Raw genomic sequence first — 23,916 nt, 5'->3', positions numbered from 1 at the left:
CCCTCCCTCTTACTGATGATGAGTGAACTGGGAGTATTCACCCAAGCAGATGGGCTAATAATATTGTGGCCGAATCCAACCAATGTCCTATAAATAATAAAATGTATGATCGCCCCTCTGCTGACTGGAAGAGGAGTTTCTACAGACACCCGGATAACCTGTCAGCTGATGGTGACTTGTAAACAGAGCAGAGATTGCTCAGCTCAGCACTTTATATGTGACAGAGAGGAAACAGGATAGTTACACTGAATATATCAGTTGGCTTCTACTTCTGTCCTACAGAAACTGTGCAGACCACTGTATTGTGTACTGTGTATAACAAATATAGGAAATGTCTTATATATTATGGGCCTCATTTTAGAGTTATATACTGCTGGGTGTTTTGGACATTATACACCTTTCCTACTGCTCCTATGCACCAAACATGTGTTTGCATACTTCCGTATATAGTTTTTTGATAATGTTGACTTGCTTCTTCTTATGTCGTGAGAGGGAAGGTGGCGACAAGTGTAGACCGAGGACAGTAAGGGCGTATTTACGTAACCGCGACTCGATCAGTCGTGCATGCAGGAGCAGAGAAGATGATGATGACTATCTAGCCACTTCTGACTGCTCCAGCTGAGAGTACTTCAGCCATTAACATTATGTGTATATTAGATCTATTAATTAATTAAATTAATTAAATTAATTAGCAGCCATTTGTTCTCATTGCTTTTCAATTCTGTATAGACATGGGTCGGAAAGATGATCCCAGTTTACTTTATAAAGGGATAAGTAACGGCTGTAGTTATTGTATTTTTATTTTTTTTTAATATTGTCAATGTGATTTTTGTTTTATTAGTAATACATTATTCTCTCTTGTGTATCTGACCTCATTCTCCTATTTGTACACAACATAATTGTGTGATCATTAGGGAGAGTGAAAATATGGTAATGTCGCTTCTGCATTGAGTACTACACACATACACCTAATACTGGCCCGGACTGGTGATCTGGTAACTGAGGCATTTGCCAAAGAGTCTCATTTAGAGTTAGGGACAAATCCAGCTATAGGTGTAAATATGAACCTGGACAAACCATGTCACAATACGGTAGTATAAATTAATTCAAGTTGTTTACAAGCAAGGAAAATACTGATATATATATATAACTGTGATGTTCTTACTAAATTCTGATTGATCAGTTGGATACTAGATTGGCTAAATAACCACAGTGTGCCCAGGTATAATTTAGATTAGGTGAAATCTCTACCAACACCCACAGTCCTATCTCAGGAAGAGCTATAATCACCAGTCCCAGAGAGCTGTTTGGCAGAGTCAATCCTCCGATCCTTCACTTCCCTCCGAGCCAGACTGGGACCAAGTCCGATGTGAAACACAGAGACAGAAACCATGGAGACCTTACACCAGTTCCAGGTATCTTGACTGTTATTCCTGACCAGCCATGGTAAGGCCCTGTCAGATTCCCATGGAGATGTAGTGAGGAGAGTGATAGATAACTACACTGGCAGGACTGGTACCTTCTTATTGGAGGGGTTGGCACTGTCATTACTTGTCCATCACGTAGGCAAAAGCCCCTATAGTATTTGGCTCCAGAATCTCTGGTTGGAATCTGTGTTAAACAATAGTATCCCACTTCTCCATACAAAGGAGCATGATCACTGATATCAGGGAGTATGGAGACACCTCTTTTACAGTCTTTTGGGCAAAACTGATGGGTAAAGAGTGGTCTAATGTTCCACAAGATGAAGTGCTGGGGATCAGCGCCAGTCTTGTGATACCGGTTAGCTATGATCCCTAAAGTGTCCAGGTGACAGTAGCTCTTTTCATGATCTTGATACAAAATACACCGGTGCCTAATAAACATATTGTCATGACTGGATGCCAGAAGCGTTTAATCTTTATTATCAACAGTCTGGAACTCTGCCAAAAAATTAAGAGAACAATTGAAAAAAGTTATATTATGCTGAATCGGCATGTAATACACATATTTGTATTTCTGTGGAAGTTGGGTGGAGAAATAGGCGAAACTAAGGAACTAATAAATCTGATTAGTTTACGAATTCAGAAGAAATCTGAGTGTAGTGAGGATGATGGGAAGTTAGTACATTGGTGATGTCAGGGACACACATGTGAGAGGAAAGGAAAAAAAAATATATATATATATAATAAACTCTCTGGTCTCCTAACAGAAGACCTCAAGCACCGAGAGAGAAGGAGCAGAGCTGATATCAGGTGAGGAAAGAAAAAACAGATAAGGATAATTTTAATAGCAACCTGTGACCATTGCACTAGACATGTTTAACTGAATAATAATTATTGTAATATGTAATTCCTCATCAGCATGAGAAAGGTAATAATATATTTGTATTACTATAGTATGGTTTGTTAACAACATAGGTTATATTTGTTTAGTCTTTATATATTACAATTGGGGGAAGTTTGGGGAACCACAGGATTATCTCTTGTGTGACGACCATTAATGTGTAATATGTTCCTCATTTACCATAATTGCTATCTCTATGTTTATATAAGATATGCTCTAATAAAGAGGGGATTCTTACTATAAGTATATATACATTACAGGGGTCACTGTACTGTTATGTTTCCTGTACACAGGGAGGGGCGACTATTTCCCACATTGCTGAATCCCGTGTGAATATACCACAGAACAGATGTATAGATGTATAGATGTATCTCTTCTTTATGTTTAGGGCTTTACTTCTTGTTAGTAACTGTTCTTTCCAAATGTTGTTGTTGCTATTGTTATCTAGAAGGTCTCATTTATGAGGTAGAGAGCAAAACCTCCTTTGTAGACGCTGTGTGATTTGATTTGTACAAATGCAGTAAGATTTCCACCAAAGCACACAAGTATCCCACAAGTGTCCCTTGTAGTAGAGACCTTCTGGATGTCCCCTCACTCTCATGATCAGTACAGACAATACATGAGGCTAAAGCCAGCAATGTTGTAGGAGGAAAATGGAAAATATTTTTTAATTAATTTAAATCTGTTTCTCTCTCTCCCTCTCTCTGGTTCACCCACATGCTGGTACTCTCCCCCTACCCCCACTCTCTCTGGGACTCTCTCTTTTATACCCCTGCATAGTTCTTTCTCCCTCTGTTTTCTTTCTTCTCTTCTGCCTTTTGATTGTCACTCCTTTCTCTGACCAACTCTGGTTCTCTGTCCCCTACCCCCTCCCTTCATGGCCGGTGCTAGCTCCCCCTCCCGGAAAAAATAAATTTGCGCCCTTATAAATTATTTGTTTATTCATTAATACTTTATCTTTTAAAACAAATCATATAATACACTTTAATAAAGAGAGTAATGCAATTAAATACAATAAACAGCAAACAGCTTTATGAATAATATAAATGAAAAATATTTGTTCTTTGAAATAAGATTTACAATTTTTGGAAAATTATTCTGGCTGTGCCCTCTCCTTCATCACACTGTGCACCCAATTATCACATGGTGCACCTCGTTTTCACACACTGCTCACCTCTCCTTCACCACACACTGCCCCCTGTCCTCCACCACAAGCTGCCCCCACTCTTCCATCACACGCTGCCCCCTGTCCCCCACCACAAGCTGCCCCCACTCTTTCATCACATGCTGCCCCCCCACTCCTCCACCACAGGCTGCCCCCACTCGTCCATCACACACTGCCCCCCTCTCCTCCACCACATGCTACCCTCTCTCGTCAATCACATGCTGACCCCTCTCCTCCACCACACACTGCTCCTTTCTCTTCCACCACATGCTGCCCCCTGTCCTCCACCACACGCTGCCCCCACTCTTCCATCACACGCTGCCTCCCCTCTCCTGCACCACAGGCTGCCCCCATACGTCAATCACACGCTGCCCCCTCTCCTCCACCAGACGCTGCCCCCTCTCCTCCACCACACGTTGCCCCCTCTCCTCCACCACACGCTGCCCCCTCTCCTCCACCACACATTGCCCCTCTCTCCTCCACCACACACTGCCCCCCTCTCCTCCAGCACACGCTGCCCCCTCTCCTCCATCACATGTTGCTCCCACTCTTCCACCACATGCTGCCCCCTCTCCTCCACCACACGCTGCCCCCTCTCGTCCATCACTCGCTGCCCCCTCTCCTCCACCACATGCTGCCCCTCTCTCCTCCAACACACGCTGCCCCCTCTCCTCTACCTCACTCCCAACACTGTTAGTTAGAAGGGAGCAGAGGGGAAGGGGAGAAGGGCGCTGTGCACCTCCGGGTCTTTTCTAATATTTTTTTGTGCCAGCGGACAAGCAGGGATGGTAGGCTGTGGTGAGTGCCCATCAGTATTGACGCCCCCCAACTTGCTTACCTTGCTTACTGCGTTCCGCTGGCCCTGCCCAGTTCTCTCTTCTACCCCCACTGTTTCATTCAGTCTCCTTTACTATCTACTCTCTCGCCTGTGGTTTACTTTGTCTCCCCTCTTTGTTTCTCTCCATCGCTTACCAGTTGTCTCTATTCTCCCCCACTCTACCTCTGGTTCCCTCTCCTTTTTGCCCCTCCATGGCTCACACTCCTCTCCCCCTCTCTTCTTTTCTTTACTTCCAGATCTCTCTTCTATCATTTCATTAGCTCTTTTATGTCTCCCCCTCTGGCTCTTTTCTGACCCTCTCCCATTCCCTCACCTCTCCCTCTCTTATTCTGTCTCCCTCTGGTTTTTACTCCTCTCCACTTCTCTGGTGTTCTCTCCTTCCAATTCTCTCTCCTCTCTCTCCCTCCCTCTCCCTCTCCCATTCCCTCACCTCTCCCAGTTTTATTATTTCTCCCACTGGTTCTCACTACTCTCCATTTCTCTTGTCTTCTCTCCTTCCAGTTCTCTCTCCACTCTCTCTCTCTCTCTCTCTCTCTCCCTCTCCCATTCCCTCACCTCTCCCACTCTTATTTTATCTCCCTTTGAATCTCGCTACTCTCCATTTCTCTGGTCTTCTCTCCTTCCAGCTCTCTCCCCTCTCTCTCTCTCTCTCTCCTTCCCTCTCTCATTCCCTCATTTCCCCCACTTTTATTCTGTCTCCCTCTGGTACTCACTACTCTCCATTTCTCTGGTGTTCTCTCCTTCCAGTTCTCTCTCCTCTCTCTCTCTCTCCCTCTCTCTCTCCCATTCCCTCACCTCTCCCACTTTTATTCTGTCTCCCTCTGGTTCTCACTAATCTCCACTTTTTCTCTTCTTCAGGTTTTCTCTACTATCAGCTCTCTGATTATCTTTTCTCCCCCACCCCTGGTTCTCTATTCTCTCACCCCAATTCCTATTGTTCTCATAACTCTCATTTCTGATCTTCTTTATTATCACCCTCTCTGATTTTCTCCCCACTTTACAGTTTTCTGTTTTCTAACCTGCTCTGGTTCTCACTTTTTCTCTGGTTCTCTTTTCTCTCCTCTCCCCTTTCTTGTTTTCTATACCTCCAAATGTGCTTATTTCTCTCCCCTTCTGGTTTTTTCATTACCCCATGTGATTCTCTCTTCTCTCTCACCCTCTTATTCTACCTCCTTATCCACTAACTGGTTCTCTCTTCTCTTCCCTCTCATTGGTCCTTTCTTTTCTGTCCACCTCTTCTGTACTCTCTATTATCCCTCATTTCTTGTTTTCTTTCTCTCTCCCCTGTCTGTTTCTCTCCTTCACTTTTCAGCTTTGTCTCCTCTCCCTCAATCTAGTCAACTTCAGTCTCCCCTCTCTGGTTCTCTCTCTTCTCTGCCCTTCTATTGTATTTTCTGGTTCTCTTTCCTTTCACCTGAATCCTGTTCTCAATCGTCACTCTCCAGTTCTTTCTCCTCTCACCCTTTCTGGTTCTCTCTCCAATTGTTTCTCTTTCCTCTCACACTCTACTCTATTCCATTTTTAGTTTCCTTTGTCTCTCCCCCTCTGTGATTTTCACCCATACTTTCCATTTGTTCCTCTTTACTCTGATGCTAGCCCCGCTCTAGTTCTCTCTCCTCTTTGTACTTTTCCAATTCTCTCTCCTCTTCCTGTTTTTGCTTCAGTACTTCCTTCTATCCCCTCTATGGCTCTCTTCCCTTTCCCCCTCTTCTGATTCCCTCTTCTTTCTCCCACAATCCTGTTCTCTGTCCGCACTCTTCATTCTGTTTTTCTTTATTTCCCCTCCTCTGATTCTCTCACTTTCGTCTCGTTCTCCTCCTCTGTGGTTCTTTCGTCTCGCTGCCCTTCACCAGTTCTTTCTCCTCTACATTCTCTTGTTTTGTCTACAACTAGTTCTTCCTTCTCTCCCACCTTTGATTCTCTGGCGTCTCTCCCACCCTTGTGGTTCTATATCCCCCCATATGGTTCTCTCTCCTCTTCCCCTCTCTGGTACTCACCATATTTCTTCTTCCTTCTTCAGGATCTCTCCCTCTCTGCTACTCTCTCCTCTTCCCCCTTTCTGATCCTCCCCTCCTATCCTGGTTATCTCTCCTCTCTCTATTGAGGAAAGAGCAGCCTATTTCCACTCCTCCATATTGACTGCTTTATGTGACCCCATAATGGATGCTTGTAAGGAGGTAGATTCAGGTGGCACAAGATTATACCCACATGGTAATAAGAATAATGAGCAAAGTCTAATAAGTACTAATGCAGCTTTTTTTTCTCAGAAAATGTCAACGGACTATCAAGATTTTCAAAGCCTTAATGAGGACGCAACACCAAACAATAGCTCAGGAAACAATAGGTGGAAAAAACAAGGTAACAATCATATGGGACGATGGTAAATGTCAGTTATTACATGTAGGAGTGGTAACAATGGTGGCCTTATTTTTAATGGGAAGCATGCAAAGCTGACCCGACATTCATGGTGGCAAATATACAATATACACCCTCCTTATCTTATTTCTGGTGGCAATTCTATTAAAGACAGATCCTGGCTTCACCAATGGCTAGTACACAATACAGTCCCCAAATTACTTGTGTTAAGTATAACAACAGATCCGAAATTTCCGGTGGTAAGTAAATAAAAAAGACCCCCCATTTTATGGCTATTATAGAAAGATGACCCACATTCCTGGTGTTCAACATACACAAAAAGAAAACATATTTCTGGTGGTAAGTATGTAATAAAGACCCCACTTTACTGATGACTGCTATATTGCAGCTCCATCTTTAATAGTGGGTATTATAGATATATGACCTTATACAAATGATGACTAGTATACAGTGTTCCAACCTACTTACATACCTGCCATTCCACATTCCATCCTTTATCCCACTGACTACAGGAACATTTGCTCATTTCCATTGAACCCCCTGAGTTATTGGTGATACTGAGAGATTGTCCTACAGCTGAGAAGAGCAGCTAATCAGAACCATCAGTAATTACAGAGCAGGATTTTCCTGCCCTCCCAGCAGTTACCACATGGACACCAGTCTGCTGATAATAAATAGTTCTTCTTCCTATAGATAAACCAACAGAATATATGTATGAATCATGACATTAACATTCAATTGAGTAGGAGAATGAGCTGTTTAATATATTTGTTATCCTGATGAGTTTTCTAACATCCAGACTTCATTGAGTCTGTATAAAGAACTGTTTAGAATCTAGAACATGCATGTAGTGACATGCCTGGCTCCCTCGTTGTAGAACATGTATGTAGTGACATGCCTGGCTCCCTCGTTGTAGAACATGTATGTAGTGACATGCCTGGCTCCCTGGTTGTAGAACATGTATGTAGTGACATGCCTGGCTCCCTCGTTGTAGAACATGTATGTAGTGACATGCCTGGCTCCCTCGTTGTAGAACATGTATGTAGTGACATGCCTGGCTCCCTCGTTGTAGAACATGTATGTAGTGACATGCCTGGCTCCCTTGTTGTAGAACATGTATGTAACATGTATGTAGTGACATGCCTGGCTCCCTCGTTGTAGAGCATGTATGTAGTGACATGCCTGGCTCCCTCGTTGTAGAACATGTATGTAGTGACATGCCTGGCTCCCTCGTTGTAGAACATGTATGTAGTGACATGCCTGGCTACCTCATTGCAGAATCAATCTATAAAACTCATGGAACGTTATATCTAGCCTAGTTTTAGTAGATAGAATTTAGAAAACGAATGGAAAGATATATCTGATGCATTTGTCACCGTTAACCACTCTCTTTTCATACAAACGCTGCGATCCTTAGGTCTTAACGACAGTGTTGCTTTCTCTGGATCCACTGACCCTACACTTCCTTTATCAGTTGGAGTTCTACAAGGCTCAGTCCTAGGTCCTCTGTTATTCTCTATCTACACCCCTTCTCTTGGAAAACTAATAAGCTCCTTTGGATTTCAGTATCATCTCTATGCGGATGATACACAAATCTATCTATCCTCTCCTGATCTCTCACCATCTGTGTTGTCTTGCGTTACTGACTGTCTTTCTGCCATTTTATCTTGGATGTCCTCTCTCCACTTCAAACTCAATCTTTCAAAAACAAAGCTAATAATTATCCCACCAGACAACAGAAGTTACCTACCTGACATATCTATTTCTGTTGACAACATGCAATAAATTATACTCCCAAAGCTCACTACCCTGGTGTGATCCTTGACTCACGACCATTCTTTGTCCCCCACATCCATTCTGTGTCTTAATCCTGTCACATACATCTAAGTCACATTCCAGAATACGCACATATATAATAAGACACTGCAAAAACTCCAATTCATGCACTCACTTTCTCCCGTATTGACTATTGCAATATCATCCTTACTCATCTACCCAAAGCAGACACTCACCCCTAAAATCTATTTTGCACAGTGCGGCTATACTGATACTGCTTGCAAATATTCCACTGTAACTCTTATTTCCTGCTTCCATACTCATTTAAAGGACTTTTCTCTGTGGAGTTTCATCCTTCATACAACAATACTTTCCTCTGCCTCCAAACCTTCAAGGATTCTCTGAAAAATGTTCTCAACAGATATCTTATCCTCCCTAGGCTATTCTACCCAATTTCCAACCTCTACACCATCCACACTCAACTTAAATATGTTCTTTCTATGCTCAAACAACCCTCAAGCCCCTTGACTAACTTTGTTGTGTGAGTGGATCATATCACCCACTGAAATCTTATTCCCATTGTAATCTAGCTGGACTAATATGCAATAGACGCAACCTTGAAGCTAACGACCGTACCTATTTCTCCTCCTCTCTTGATACTCTCCGTTCACCCCTTACTTCCCTTGCCTTTCCTGACCAGGCATCCTCTCTCTACAACCACTCCCTAACTACTGTCCTGGAGGCTGTCACCCCGCCTCTTCTATCTGCTGACGTCACCTTGTTCCCCAACCCTGGCACTTCAAACTCACCCGCTTCCTCCAAAGGTTTTCTCGCACTGCTGAACGCCTCTGGAGGAAATCTCGTTCCCTGGCTGACTTCCTTCACTTTAAATTTATCCTCTCCTCATTCTGCACTGCCCTCTCACTCACTAAACAAATCTTCTTTAAGTCCCTCATTTCTTCTCAATCTTCTAATCCCCGCAGCCTCTTTGCCACCTTCAACTCCCTCCTCTCTGCCCCCCCCCTGTCCCACTTTCCCTCTGCGCTGCTGACTTCGCCACTTTTTTCTCTTCCAAAATTGAGGCCATCAGACTGAACATCTCATCCGCCCATCCTTCTCCCGCCGTCCTTATCGCTTCACCCTCCTCCAACAAATAACTCTGGTGCTCCCTCTGCCCTACATCGGGCGAAGTTCGCCTCCTTATTCTTTGCTATCCACCCTCTACCTGTCCTCTTGATCCCATTCCCTCTCACCTCCTTCGCTCTCTCTCTCCTACTGCCTGCTCCTACCTCGCACACCTTTTCGACCTATCACTCTCCTCTGGTGTAGTGCCCTCCTCATTTAAACACACTGTTATCTCTCCCATCCTCAAAAAAACAAATATCGACCCCACCTTTCTCGCCAATTATTTCCCTATCTCACTTCTCCTCTACGCCTCCAAATTACTTGAGCAGTTTGTCTGCAGTCGCCTCACCAGATACCTCTCGGACAATTCCCTCCTCGACCCTCTCCAATTCGGTTATCGCCCCCTCCACTCCACTAAGTCTGCCCTTGCCAAAGTTACTAATGACCTCCTATCAGCCAAATCCAGGGGTCATTTCTCCTTACTCATCCTCCTTGACCTCACCATGGCCTTTGACACCGCGGACCACATCACTCCTTCTGCAAACTCTTCTCTCTCTCGGCCTCTCCATTTCAGTCCACGCCTGGTTCTGCTCATACCTCGCCAACCGCTCCTTCTCTGTCTCCGCGTCTGGCTCTTCCTCCACCCCTCCCCTATCCCGGTAGGAGTCCCTCAGGGCTCTGTTCTCTACCCCTACTATTTTTGCTCTATACTCCCTCCCTCAGTCTCATCTCCTCCTTCGGTCTTCAGTATCACCTTTATGCTGATGACATTCAACTCTACATCTCTTCTCCTGATCTCTCTTCCACCCTCCTCTCTCGTGTATCTGACTGTCTCTCTGCTATCTCCTCCTGGATGTCCTCGCGCTTTCTCAAAATTAATATCTGTAAAACTGAACTAATTGGCTTTCCTCCCTCCAGACTCCCCTCCCACTATGACCTCTCCATCATTGTTAATAACACAACTGTCTCCTCTGTCACCCAACTCCGCTGCCTGGTTGTGACCCTTTACTCCTCTCTCTCTTTTGCCCCCCACGACCAATAGCACAGAGTGATTGTATCATATTCTCTTACTTGAGGAGTCCCAGGCTACATATTGTATTAGAGAGATCTCTCCATCCCAACTCTCTTACTTTCTATACTTTTCAAATAATATTTTATTGAATCCAGCAGTAACATATTTGTGAATTGATTCTGTCCTCCACAGGTTTCACAATGAACAGAGGGGTCCTACAGCCCCCCCTTGTGATCTGTGCTTTATCATCTCTCTATGCTGCTCTCCTCTTCATCATCATCATCCTCGTTGTGACCATCACAAGTGAGTGTGGAACATCCCTACATTTACATTACATTATCCCCACTTTATATCCTAAAACTCCATCCCAAAACTCAGACAATACACTGTAATAATGCTCACAACACATCTACACTCGTTGTACTACAAAACTCACACTAATCCCCACACTACACCTACACTCACACAGTATATACACATATAATGCATGAGGCCAATCTGGAATAAAACACTACAACAGGAAACCCCCTTAGTGAACGACGACTGATGCAGCACACATTTTGGTTTGACCCTATGTTATGTTACTGACCACTCAAATCCCCGATTTTCACTTGTCCTCCTTGTGACAGACCCGGGCCTTATATTGAGAATATCCTGCCAACCCGGTCTGTCCTCAGTGGGCCAACTGAACAACCATGGCCCACTCTGTTATTAAATGCCGCCCGGTGGCCAGATCTCTTATTGCTGTGGTGTCCAGAGAGGGAGGGGAGAGGCAGCTCACAGGAAGTGGGAATCAGCTGTGGACCCTGTGACATCAAAAAGTAGTGGAACGGGTTAAAAAGAGGAGGGTCAGGACCTTATCTAAAATCAGGAGGGGGTCTCTCCCTGTTTGCTAACTATTGTTCTAGCAAGTCTGCAACACAGTCCGAATGGCACCATCACCGCAGGGGGGAGACCACTGATGTCATGCACTATTTCCACCCCTGTTACCACCCAAACTCTCCACACCACCAATCAGAAGAGGACAATGAGTGGGGGGTTGTGGAAGGGACAAAAGGGGAGCTGTCTGGGGGAGGGGGGGGAGTTGTTGGAGAATCTTGAGACAGGGAGAACTTGGACTGTTGGAGAGTAACAGTATTCTCGCAGGGCCTTAAAGGAATGCTTAAGGCAGGAGCTTCTTGACAGAGATCGGACAGTGTACCTCTAGGACTGATTCTGTTACCACTCCATCGGGAGACACTCGCAGATTCTGGGGAATTGGTGAGCCTACATCAGTAGGGAGACTATACCCAGGGTCCCACCAAGCTGGTGGAGAGTTGGCCGAGCGGCTGGGATCAGCAAGATACACAGACCCACCTTAAGGATCAGAAACCGTGGCCCACTTGGATTGTCAGCTGTGGATTTTATTACCAGGAGTTTGGGCCTGCTAGGACTCTGTGCTTGGAGGTAACCTGCTGGGGACTTTGTTGGGGAGTTTTTACTTGCACTGGTGATTTTCTGACACTTGATATATTTGGTGGGGGAACAAGTTTCTCCTTGGGGAGCACTGTTGTATTTTACTAAGTGTGTACACTTTGTTTAATAAAAGGGATTATTATTTCTTTCCTGTCTCCTTACCTGTGTGACCTGTGAGCCTAGAGGACAGGGTATCTAGTGAGCTTTGGTTCTAACCCCGGTGTCCTCACAATTTTTGGTGGCAGCAGTGGGATCACACAGTCCCAACGTTTGGGTAGAGCGCAGGGACTCGTATCCAGATACGGTCAGGCTCTGTAAGGACACAAGGCAACAGTCTGTCAGCACCAGTGTTAGTAAAAAAAGAACCTGGCTGGGAAGTCAGCAGGAATGGCCACAGAAGCAGAGCAGATCAGTTTAAAAGCCACAGAGAGATTCTATAAGAAAGCAAGGAAACAACACTTGCAGGGGTTCTGCAGAACCAAAGGGGTGGACTTTGATGACACAGACGTGCGTGAAGTTCTGGTGGCCAAACTAATGGAATGGGAAAGGGCTCACCCTGAGGAGATGGAAGAGTCAGAGGTGGAGGAGGAGGAGGCCAAAGGCCAGCCACAGAGACCCCCCAGTGGGACACAACCCAGACCACCGTCCGGCACTCCAGCAGTGCTTCAAGATTGGCTGACAGCACTGGGGGAAAGGGCAACCCTGCATGAAAGGGCAGCCGTACTCCAAGCAATGTTGGGGGTAGCAATTGAGGTACCCCAGATGCAGAGAAAAGAAGGTCGGGGAGAGGCCCGGTTGAGACCTCAGCTGGGATATAGTGGAGTCCCAATTTTTAAAGAGGCAGATGCAGACATTGATACCCATCTCCAGGTTTTTGAAAACTTGATGGGAGTCCATGGGATTGAGGAGGAAGAGTGGTCCAAATATCTGGGACCCAGCCTGACTGGGAGAGCGCTGGAAGCTTACCAGGCTCTAAGCCCTCAAGAATGTGGGGATTATGGTACGGTGAAAAAGTCGCTGATGGCAAAATTCCAGTTAAATGCAGAGACCTACAGATACAAGTTCAGGACTTTAAATAAAGGAGGGTCACAGTCGCACCAGGAATTTGCCAGCCAGCTACAGAGGGCCTGTGAGAAATGGTTGGAAGGGAAAGTGGCTTGCTCCGCTAAGCAAATTAAAGAGCTCATTATGCTGGAGCAGCTGACTCTAAAAATGGCCCCAGAGATCCGGGAATGGCTGGCGGATAGAAAACCTGAGACCCTGGAGGAGGCAGCAGGGCTAGCTGATGAGTATGTGGTGAGTCGACCCAGGTTGAGAGCCCCTAGTATGCCTAGTCAAGCAGCTGCAGGGAGGGGGAGCCGACCAATTCCAGCAAGTCTAGTGACACCTGGAGGCCCCTTTATTAGAGAGAACTCTGCCCGGAATCCAAGAGATGAACCAGTCCGATCCAGACCCTGGGACCTGAATCCAAAGAGGTGCTATCGGTGCAACCAGGTGGGGCACTTCCAGAGAGATTGTCCCCGTACCAAAGGTCCGATGCCAGGAGCCAGAGCTGCACCAGGGGCCGCTGTACAGTATGCCCCAGGAGATTTTGAAATCGGCATTGAGGCCGAGCCACCCTGTCCTGATGTGCCAGAGGCAAGGGACAGGGTGTATGTGGTGAACCTGATTTTGGGGGAGGGGAGGCAGAGCCCTAGGAATATGCAGGGTCATCTACAGGACGTGTGGGTGGGGGACTGCAAGGTCCAGGGGTTGAGAGACTCAGGAGCATCCCTGACCCTGGTGGAGCCTGATATAATTAAAAGATCCCAAGTTATGGAGGGACAGCAGGTCCGGATTTCCACGGTGGGGGGCCATCTTGCAGATATTCAAGTGGCCCGGGTACATTTGGATTGGGGGGCGGGATTTGGAATGGTGGAGGTGGGCATCCTGGATGGACTACCAGCAAAAGTGATTTTGGGGAATGATTTGGGCCAGGGATTGGTCACTCACTTTGTGCAAGCTGTGACCCGCAGCCAGAGCCGAGTGCAAGCCACAGCTGCACAAGAAGCCGCAACGCCAAGGAGACCACCAAGACTAACCCCAGAAACCAGAACCAAGGAGCCAGAGGCAGCACCGTTGGTGAGTAACCCTAAAAGATCTGATGTTGTACCAGAAATTGATTTGGGGGAGGAGGACAGAAGGGAATTTAGGAAGGCCCAACAGACTGACCCATCCCTAGCCAAACTGAGGAGTGCAGCAGACGCTGGGGGAGGGGAAGTGGCAGGCAGTAAAGTAGTGTGGGACAAAGGGCTGTTATATAGGGTAGTCACCCCCACCCTAGATCAAGACCCAGGGACAGAAGTGAAGCAGTTGGTAGTACCCTGGGCTTACCGGACCCATTTATTAGCGCTGGCCCATGACATTCCAGCAGCGGGGCACTTTGGCACCAGAAAAACGTTGGCCCGGGTGTTTGCGGACTTTTTTCTGGCCTCAAGTCACCCAGGATGTGAAACAGTACAAAGCCTCCTGTGACACCTGCCAGAGAATAGGGAGAGCCCCTAAGAAAGTCCCACTATAATCCCTGCCTATAATTGAGGAGCCCTTTGCACGGGTGGCTATAGATATCGTAGGTCCATTAGCCATCCCCAGTTACACCGGAAAAAGATTCATCCTCACCCTGGTGGACTTTGCCACCAGATACCCAGAGGCAGTAGCCCTGTCGTCCATAGACGCAGAGCATGTGGCCCAGGTTCTGGTGGACATTTTCAGCCGGGTAGGATATCCCAGGGAAGTGGTTACTGACCAGGGGACCCAATTCCAAGGGGACCTAGTCCAGACCCTATGGGAAAAGTGGGGCATTAAGCCCCTGCGAACCACTCCGTACCATCCCCAGACCAATGGGTTATGTGAGCGTTTCAATGGAACGCTGAAACACCTCCTGAAGGCATATGTACAGCTGGGATCAGCAAGATACACAGACCCACCTTAAGGATCAGAAACCGTGGCCCACTTGGATTGTCAGCTGTGGATTTTATTACCAGGAGTTTGGACCTGCTAGGACTCTGTGCTTGGAGGTAACCTGCTGGGGACTTTGTTGGGGAGTTTTTACTTGCACTGGTGATTTTCTGACACTTGATATATTTGGTGGGGGAACAAGTTTCTCCTTGGGGAGCACTGTTGTATTTTACTAAGTGTGTACACTTTGTTTAATAAAAGGGATTATTATTTCTTTCCTGTCTCCTTACCTGTGTGACCTGTGAGCCTAGAGGACAGGGTATCTAGTGAGCTTTGGTTCTAACCCCGGTATCCTCACACTCCTATTCTATGTTAATGACTCACTTCACTGCTACTGCCAGTCTCACAATGTCTACACACCTCCTAACTTTTCATGTTCAGCAATAACTATTCACATTCAAGCTACATTCATGTGATATCCACATTAACACTGTATTCACACTTACACTACATTTACACCCTCATTACATCATGGTCACACTCATTGTGGAGGAGAGAAGAGAATAAGTGTCGACTTTACTTGTACTCTAGATAATGGAGTAATCAAGACAGAAAGAAGCCTCAACTCACAACTCGGAAAACTGAACGCGAGCCTAAACTCAAAAGTGGAGTATCTGACTCAGAATGGTGAGTGTCCAATGGTGATTGGACTGGGCACACTGGGGTCTGTCAATCCACTAAAGGAGATTGAGCTGTTAATAAAAAAGACTTCAAAAGGTGAGAGATGAAGATCTACAATGGGGGAGAGCGAGGGACAAGAGATGGATCTGTGGGTAATAAATATCACACCATTATGTGGCTGGGGGAGAGTGAGGGGCAAGACATGGATCTGGGATTAAGGCATTTTACATCTAGACTAGAGATTCTTCACTTGTACAGTACTTACCCTAATTTTAAATAATTATTTTCATATAACTGTGTTATCACATATCTACATATATTTTGGGTCATGCAGAATGGGACATATGCCAGCATATCTTGCATGAAAGAGCTCTGTGCATACCGAAAAAGTATACGCACATAAGTGATCCAGGCAGGAATGAAAGGTGAGTAAAACTCCAGGGAAAGAAGGTGAATTTACCCATAAAACCTCTGTATCTACAGATACCACAATGATGAACAAAATGACAGAGATCGACAGATCGGTGAAGAGGATTCTGTCTGATGAAATATTAGGTAAATGGCAACTAAATTTGGAAGAGAACGAATGGAGAAGGGGATTGAGGGATCTCTCTTGTGTTTGAATTTTCAGAATCTAAAATGAATTGTGCTCCCTTACTACACTATTTACACATTTTACATGCATTGCATGGAAAAAAGACCCTCTTATAGAACTCAAAAATATGGTCGCACCAGTTGGATTCACGACCTCCAAACAACTAGGGGAAAGATAAGGTTTCAGAGTACGAGCCTCAAAAAAAAATTTTTCCGGAAGATATTTTGAACAGATAGGATAAATTCTCAGGATGTGTCAGTGATCATAAAGTAATTTCTTAATTTTATTTTCTAGATAATTGTCATTCGTAATTAACTGAGCTTTTTTATTGTATTTCTAAATGATAATCTCTTTCTAGAAATCGATTTAGATAGGTATTTGATAGGCTTCCTTTTTTGTGCAGTTTCTTGCCAATTTAGGGAATGGTATATTTCTCTTCTAGCTTTCTAAAGGATAACTTGAATATTCCAGGTAACTGTTACTATCTACGTAAAAAAGGATATGTATCGATCTTATTAGAAAATTTATCTCATCTTCCCTAAAATTAGACATAAATGTCAAGTTAGAAATTGTTTCCTGTATAAAATTGTGAAAATCTTCTTGCTGTCCCAGCGCCCCATATACAGATTGACATTACTGGGCGTGAAAATAGTTCCCATAACTGTCCCTCATGTTTGTGTATAAAATCGATCTATAAAAGTAATATTATTATGTTAAGAACAAATTTAATATACTGGATTTATTAAAAACTCCCCCATCGCTAGGAAACCATCTTCATGTGGGATAGAATCATAAAAGGAAGTCACTTCTAGAGTATGTCTTTTAAAGAGATTATTCCACTGCATATTATTTCAGCTTTGTAAAATATGTGTTGAATAGAGTACATATAAATCCAAAGTCAGGACATATTTTTTTTAAATATGTCCTCGTACTCTGACACTCTACTAGTCAAAGACGATGGGACATCTTAGAGGACTTCCTAGTCTCTTCTAGGTCTTTGGGTGTGTTATAAGTCAGCAATCTTAGCGGTTGTGTTACACAAGTGATATTCTGTTAGTGTTAAGCAGCTTGTTCCTTTCCCTTTTCCCAAGAGTCCTTAGTTCAGCAACAGAACTCAGTGTAGAATCCGTTTCCAAAACATCATAGGAGTCGTTATCCCCAGTAATCTTAATGATTCTTCAATATATTTGTCCCTGTTCATAACTTCTGTCCCACCCCCTTTATCCGCCTGTTTGTGCCTCAATGTAATTTTTTCAAGCGCCAAATTTTCATGGAATGTGAGATCACTGTTTTAGATTTAATTTATTCTTCTCATGCGCCTCAATATTGTTTTTTTGTTACCAGCTCTGAAAATAAATCCAAATAACTCCAACTAGATTGTGAAGGAAAAAAATGTTGATTTGGGCCTAAAGCCTTAATCTGATCTTTATCAAAGTGACACAGTCTTAGTGCCAAATTGCTTCAGTGCGCAGCTTGGTGCACTGCAAGTCCCAGGAGAGAGTATGGCTTGAAGCTCACGTTTATCTTCACTATCTGGATTCTGTCTTTTGAGAATGTGCAAATTCATCTGATCTGATACACATATGAGGAGTAAAAAATTAGACTTCATTAAAAATGAAGAAGGTTATGTCGTGAATTGAACAAAACTTTTTAATTGATGTATGTGTATAATTGCAAAATGTAATTACCCCCTCTTATAACTCATTATTGTTATCCCTTGTTAAAACATTTTTCTGGTGAAGCTGTCTTTATTGAGGGCGGAGCTTCACTTCTCTCTGATATGGGTTTCACGTCACTCTCTCAGTTGGAGTCGGCCTCTTGCTCGGGGACCAAGAGGAGCTTCATCGAAAGAACCATAAAGTATAAATTACCACACACAGATACTTGTTTTTCTTTCATCGCGAGGACCCATGTGTGGAATATGTCTCATAGAGAAACCACTTTCCTAATGCCCTGTTAGCAGGACAATCAAGGGGGAATGTTTAGGAGCTATTTGTCTTCTCAGTTATCACTTGAGATTTTCAGTTTTACCTAGACCAAAATAATAACACCTCACTGCCTTATGCACCAGTTTCATGTGCTCTGGCTGACTAAAGACATCCATACACCCACATACACAGACACCTGGTGATGGTGATGGTGATGGTGATGGTGATGGTGATGGTGATGGTGATGGTGATCAGTGGATTTCTGGTGTGAAATGTTTTTGGGTCTCTTATAAGTAATAATTTATTAAATCATATTTATTGATGTTTTAAAGATTTTGTAAAGTGGTCCCAGGTCCCTGAGCCCCTATAAATCACCCCTGTCCCATAGCCTGGTGACTGGGACATGGGTAATATGAGGTATTAATGTGGCACTGCTAGATCTGAGATAGTGATTGCTGAATCTTATGGAGATGGGGTGGGGGAGAGAATGGGGGCAACACACAGATATAGAGATTGTTTGGTTATCTGGAGTTACTATGAGGGGTCAGATAGGTACCTGCTGGGGACTGTAAGTAACCAGTATTCTTCATATCACAGGCTCACTTCAGAGCGATGTTCAGAGGATATTAAATGCTGTTGGAAGATTGAGAGAAGAGATCCGAAATGAAAACAGTGAGTTCATACTAGTCTTAATAAATAATGATGGCGCTCAACTCCAATAAAGACAAGAGCAGCTATTACCAAAAGGGAATATCCTGTCCCTCTAAAGGTCTAAACAAAAGTTAAGTGATGTAATGCGCTCAATTGTCTTAGTACTAGGTGTAGATATTCCTACCATGAAGGATGTTGCAAATGATAAGTTATAACAACATTTAATAATACATACAAGGGTTAAAAGACAATTGTACTTCCAATATGCGGATTGAAACAAATGGGTCAAAATGAAATTGAATGAAATAAAATCACTTTATGAATAAAACCAGCCTATAGATATTCCACACGCACAAAACACAAAACACAAAACACAAAATGTCCAAAGTTCCAATATCACGGAGCAATAAAGATTGTTGGAGAGGTCTATCCTAAAACCCATGCGAATAGCGGGGCAGCGGGGTTCATTAAGCAGTCTAACATCCCAGACTTAGTTAATCCAGCATTATGAATGGAGTCCACCTGCGTGCTTGGTCTAACTTGTGGTACAGCGGGGTTTAATAGGCAATCTAATTATCAACCTCAGTCAATCCGGCAGTAAGAATGGAGTCCACCGGTGTGCTTAGTTCAACTTGCGATGCAGGGATCCCTGTTTTGTTGTACAGCGTTGATCGCGCTTACAGAGGTAGTGAAAATAGGAGGAGATGGCGTGCGTTCCACAGTGGAACGTACGTGACTTCCGGTTAACATCAGAGGTGTGGGGGCGTGCCCCAACGCGTTTCATTCGCTTTGGCGAATTTCTTCAGGGGTGAATGGGTAACAGTCTATCTGTGAGTATTTATATAGCTGCTTCAGTTGATTAGCCAATAGGCATGGCGGTCTTGTGACTTGAAAAAGACACTTATAGGCAGACATTGGTTACTAATGGATATACATTGTTGTATGAAAATGCAGAATAAAAATATATACCAAGGGTTTATCTGCTATTTGTTCTGAATTGGCTAACGGTACTGGTTCATATAGCTTTAGTGATATCCATCATTCCACTTGTTGTCCGAGTAGATGCAAGCAGGATATTGCATTACTAAGAATAACAGATTAAAAATACAACAAGGATTATAACGTAGTATCTATTGCTTATTAGAAATATCTCTAGCCATCATAGGAATCTAAATTTGTCCGGAACATGTACTCATGAACCCTAAGTGGGATAAATGGAATGGCGTGGAGTCAAGATTGGCGAAATTTTTATGCATATGAGAGAAAACTATGATGACTGATAAACCTAATCGGTATCATGTTCAACATAAGGCATAAAAAATGAGTTAAAAAGACCAGCATTATATATGTACCATTATAGTATTAAAATTCAAATTTTATAACATGGAATTAGAGGGTAAGAGATAAATGTTATAAAGTACATAAAGGGGATCGAAAAAAGAAATGATCAAATAGTAATAGTAATTGTGCTAATTGACAGAAATAAATTAATAGATATATCCATAAAAACAATAAAAATAAAAACAAATACAAATATAAAATAAAAATAAATACAAAAACACCTAGTACTAAGACAATTGAGCGCATTACATCACTTAGTTCATACTAGTCCACCCACCAGAGCACTTACCCACCAAACCTATTTCCCAACAGAACCCAAACATCCAGATCCAACCATTGTCTCCAGACACCTCTAGTGTCCTCATTTCTTATCCCCATCACATGATATCACCTAATAGGTGACCAATGTCCCTGATTCCTTATAACAATCCCAGTCCTAACCATCTGGGAACGTCACTGCTTATCTCTTTGTAATGATGAGATGCACAGTTCTTTTTCTCTATTCTGTATTCTGGGTGTATTCTCAGTATCTGCTCTTATTCTGTATGTAATGGCAACTGCACAGTGTTACTCCTCTTGTGCTGTATGATGGGCGTAGTTCTCAGTATCTCTTCTTACATTGTGTGTATAGACAACTGCACAGTATAACTTCTCCTGCCTGCCCCACAAGTAGAAAGGGAAGGAGGCAGGAGAATTATATTGGACTCTCTTCCTTCCTGTAGGATTGTTATAGAAGTGCAAAGTGGTAATAATTATAATTAATCTGAAAGAGACCTGACATCAGTTTCTTCTACTTCCTGTAACTGCAGCCACATGTTCTATGTGGATGGTTGTAACATGTCACGAAAGGTTCTCGATCTAACCACCGACCATTTTCTAGAACACGTCCTAAACCATCATCATCTCCTGCAGGTACTCAGGACCCTCTCTGCAGCCTTGACTGGAGATATTACGCATTGAGCTGCTACTATGTGTCCCAAAAATCCATTCCATGGCCTGACGCCAAGAAAGACTGTGAAGATATGAAGTCTCATCTGGTCGTAATAAACAATGCTGAGGAGCAGGTGAGTAAGGATGGATCATCCTAGGAGATCTATAGATGTCTAGGTATGGGGGAGAGTGAGGGGCACCAGGAGATTACTGGATCATCCCTAGATATGGGGGAGAAATGTTGTGTACATCACTAATCTAGTATAGTGTGCGAGTGTAACTAAATGTGGCTGAATAAGTACATGTTGGTATACATAGTCCAAAGATGGGTGTATAAGTAAATGTGGGTACACATAGTCCAGAGATGGGTGTATAAGTAAATGTGGGTACACATAGTCCAAAGATGGGTGTATAAGTGAATGTGGGTGCACATAGTCCAGAGATGGGTGTATAAGTGAATGTGGGTGCACATAGTCCAAAGATGGGTGTATAAGTGAATGTGGGTACACATAGCCCAGAGATGGGTGTATAAGTAAATGTGGGTACACATAGTACAGAGATGGGTGTATAAGTAAATGTGGGTACACATAGTCCAGAGATGGGTGTATAAGTGAATGTGGGTACACATAGTCCAGAGATGGGTGTATAAGTAAATATGGGTACACATAGACCAGAGATGGGTGTATAAGTAAATGTGAGTGCACATTGTCCAGAGATAGGTGTATAAGTAAATGTGGGTACACAGAGTACAGAGATGGGTGTATAAGTAAATGTGGGTGCACATAGTACAGAGATGGGTGTATAAGTAAATGTGGGTACACATAGTCCAGAGATGGATGTATAAGTAAATGTGGGTACACATAGTCCAGAGATGGGTGTATAAGTAATTGTGGGTGTACATAGTCCAGAGGTGGGTGTATAAGTAAATGTGGGTACACATAGTCCAGAGATGGGTGTATAAGTAATTGTGGGTGTACATAGTCCAGAGATGGGTGTATAAGTAAATGTGGGTACACATTTTCCAGAGATGGGTGTATAAGTAAATGTGGGTGCACATAGTGCAAAAACGGGTGTATAATTAAATGTGGGTACACATAGACCAGAGATGGGTGTATAAGTAAATATGGGTGCACATAGACCAGAGATGGGTGTATAAGTAAAAGTGGGTGCACATAATCCAGTAATGGGTGTATAAGTAAATGTGGGTACACAGATCCCAGAGATGGGTGTATTAGTAAATGTGGGTGCACATAGTACAGAGATGGGTATATAAGTAAATGTGGGTGCACAGATCCTAGAGATGGGTGTATAAGTAAATGTGGGTGCACATAGTACAGAGATGGGTGTATAAGTAACTGTGGGTACACAGAGCCCAGAGATGGGTGTATAAGTAAATGTGGGTACACAGAGCCCAGAGATGGGTGTATAAGTAAATGTGGGCACACAGAGCCCAGAGATGGGTGTATAAATAAATGTGGGTACACAGATCCCAGAGATGGGTGTATAAGTAAATGTGGGTACACATAGTCCAGAGATGGGTGTATAAATAAATGTGGGTACACAGAGCCCAGAGATGGGTGTATAAGTAAATGTGGGTGTACATAGACCAGAGATGGGTGTATAAGTAAATGTGGGTACACAGATCCCAGAGATGGGTGTATAAGTAAATGTGGGTACACATAGTCCAGAGATGGGTGTATAAATAAATGTGGGTGCACATAGACCAGAGATGGGTGTATATGTAAATGTGGGTGCACATAGTACAGAGATGGGTGTATAAGTAAATGTGGGTGCACATAGTACAGAGATGGGTGTATAAGTAAATGTGGGTACACATAGTCCAGAGATGGGTGTATAAATAAATGTGGGTACACAGAGCCCAGAGATGGGTGTATAAATAAATGTGGGTACACAGATCCCAGAGATGGGTGTATAAGTAAATGTGGGTACACATAGTCCAGAGATGGGTGTATAAGTAAATGTGGGTACACATAGTCCAGAGATGGGTGTATAAATAAATGTGGGTACACAGAGCCCAGAGATGGGTGTATAAATAAATGTGGGTACACAGAGCCCAGAGATGGGTGTATAAGTAAATGTGGGTGTACATAGACCAGAGATGGGTGTATAAGTAAATGTGGGTGTACATAGCCCAGAGATGGGTGTATAAGTATATATGTGGGCACTGTAGTCACAGTTAGGAGAACAACTTGTGTGTCCGACTGGACAAGTATATAGACAGCAGTTAGATGTGTATTGATCAGTGTAATGATCTGTATTTCTGCTTTGGTGAAGGATTATGTAAGTAAGCTGACCCAGGGGATCACCACATGGATCGGTCTGACAGATGTGGACGGCAGCTGGAGATGGGTGGATGGGACGTCCTATGAGACTACACCAAAGTAAGATGTTGATCTAATTACAGCACATGTGTAATGTTCAGCACAAATGATACACTCACATTGATACCAAAGAGAATTTATATAATATGATCTCTTCCTTTCCAAACACTTTCCTCATCGCCTCTCATTCTGTTTCATAAGCATTCAGCACAAAATGGACGTGTCTCACTTTCTACTCTACAAATAGAAGTGTTTTGTACTTTTTTAAATACATAACATCAGGAAATACTGAACTCTAATGCTCTCCATTATCTGAAGCTCATTTCATCTCATTACTATCAGTGACTCATCTCGGCTCATTTTGTGCTTTTTAGAGTATATAACATCATTCTGTTAGTATTTATTACATGTGGTAGTGTTTTAATCAGTGAGGCATATG

The 23,916-nt window shown here is 43.6% G+C and overlaps 1 protein-coding gene across 1 annotated transcript in view; it reads left to right on the top strand.

Moving 5' to 3' along the window:
- Positions 1-2,040: 2,040 nt before the first annotated feature.
- The window catches only part of LOC142150931 (asialoglycoprotein receptor 1-like), a 46,415-nt gene continuing 24,539 nt past the window's right edge, over positions 2,041-23,916 (top strand). The window contains exons 1-8 of the mRNA XM_075206130.1: positions 2,041-2,234; positions 6,596-6,686; positions 10,810-10,920; positions 15,601-15,696; positions 16,174-16,245; positions 18,811-18,885; positions 21,118-21,269; positions 23,431-23,537. Coding sequence (XP_075062231.1) covers positions 6,599-6,686; positions 10,810-10,920; positions 15,601-15,696; positions 16,174-16,245; positions 18,811-18,885; positions 21,118-21,269; positions 23,431-23,537 — 701 coding nt within the window. The 5' untranslated portion in view covers positions 2,041-2,234; positions 6,596-6,598. The remainder of the gene's footprint in view (positions 2,235-6,595; positions 6,687-10,809; positions 10,921-15,600; positions 15,697-16,173; positions 16,246-18,810; positions 18,886-21,117; positions 21,270-23,430; positions 23,538-23,916) is intronic.

The sequence above is a fragment of the Mixophyes fleayi genome, chromosome 4 (genome assembly GCF_038048845.1).
Source record: "Mixophyes fleayi isolate aMixFle1 chromosome 4, aMixFle1.hap1, whole genome shotgun sequence".
NCBI lineage: Eukaryota > Metazoa > Chordata > Amphibia > Anura > Limnodynastidae > Mixophyes > Mixophyes fleayi.
The sequence above is the reverse complement of the archived record's forward strand: the minus strand, read 5'-3'. Positions and strand labels throughout refer to the sequence as shown.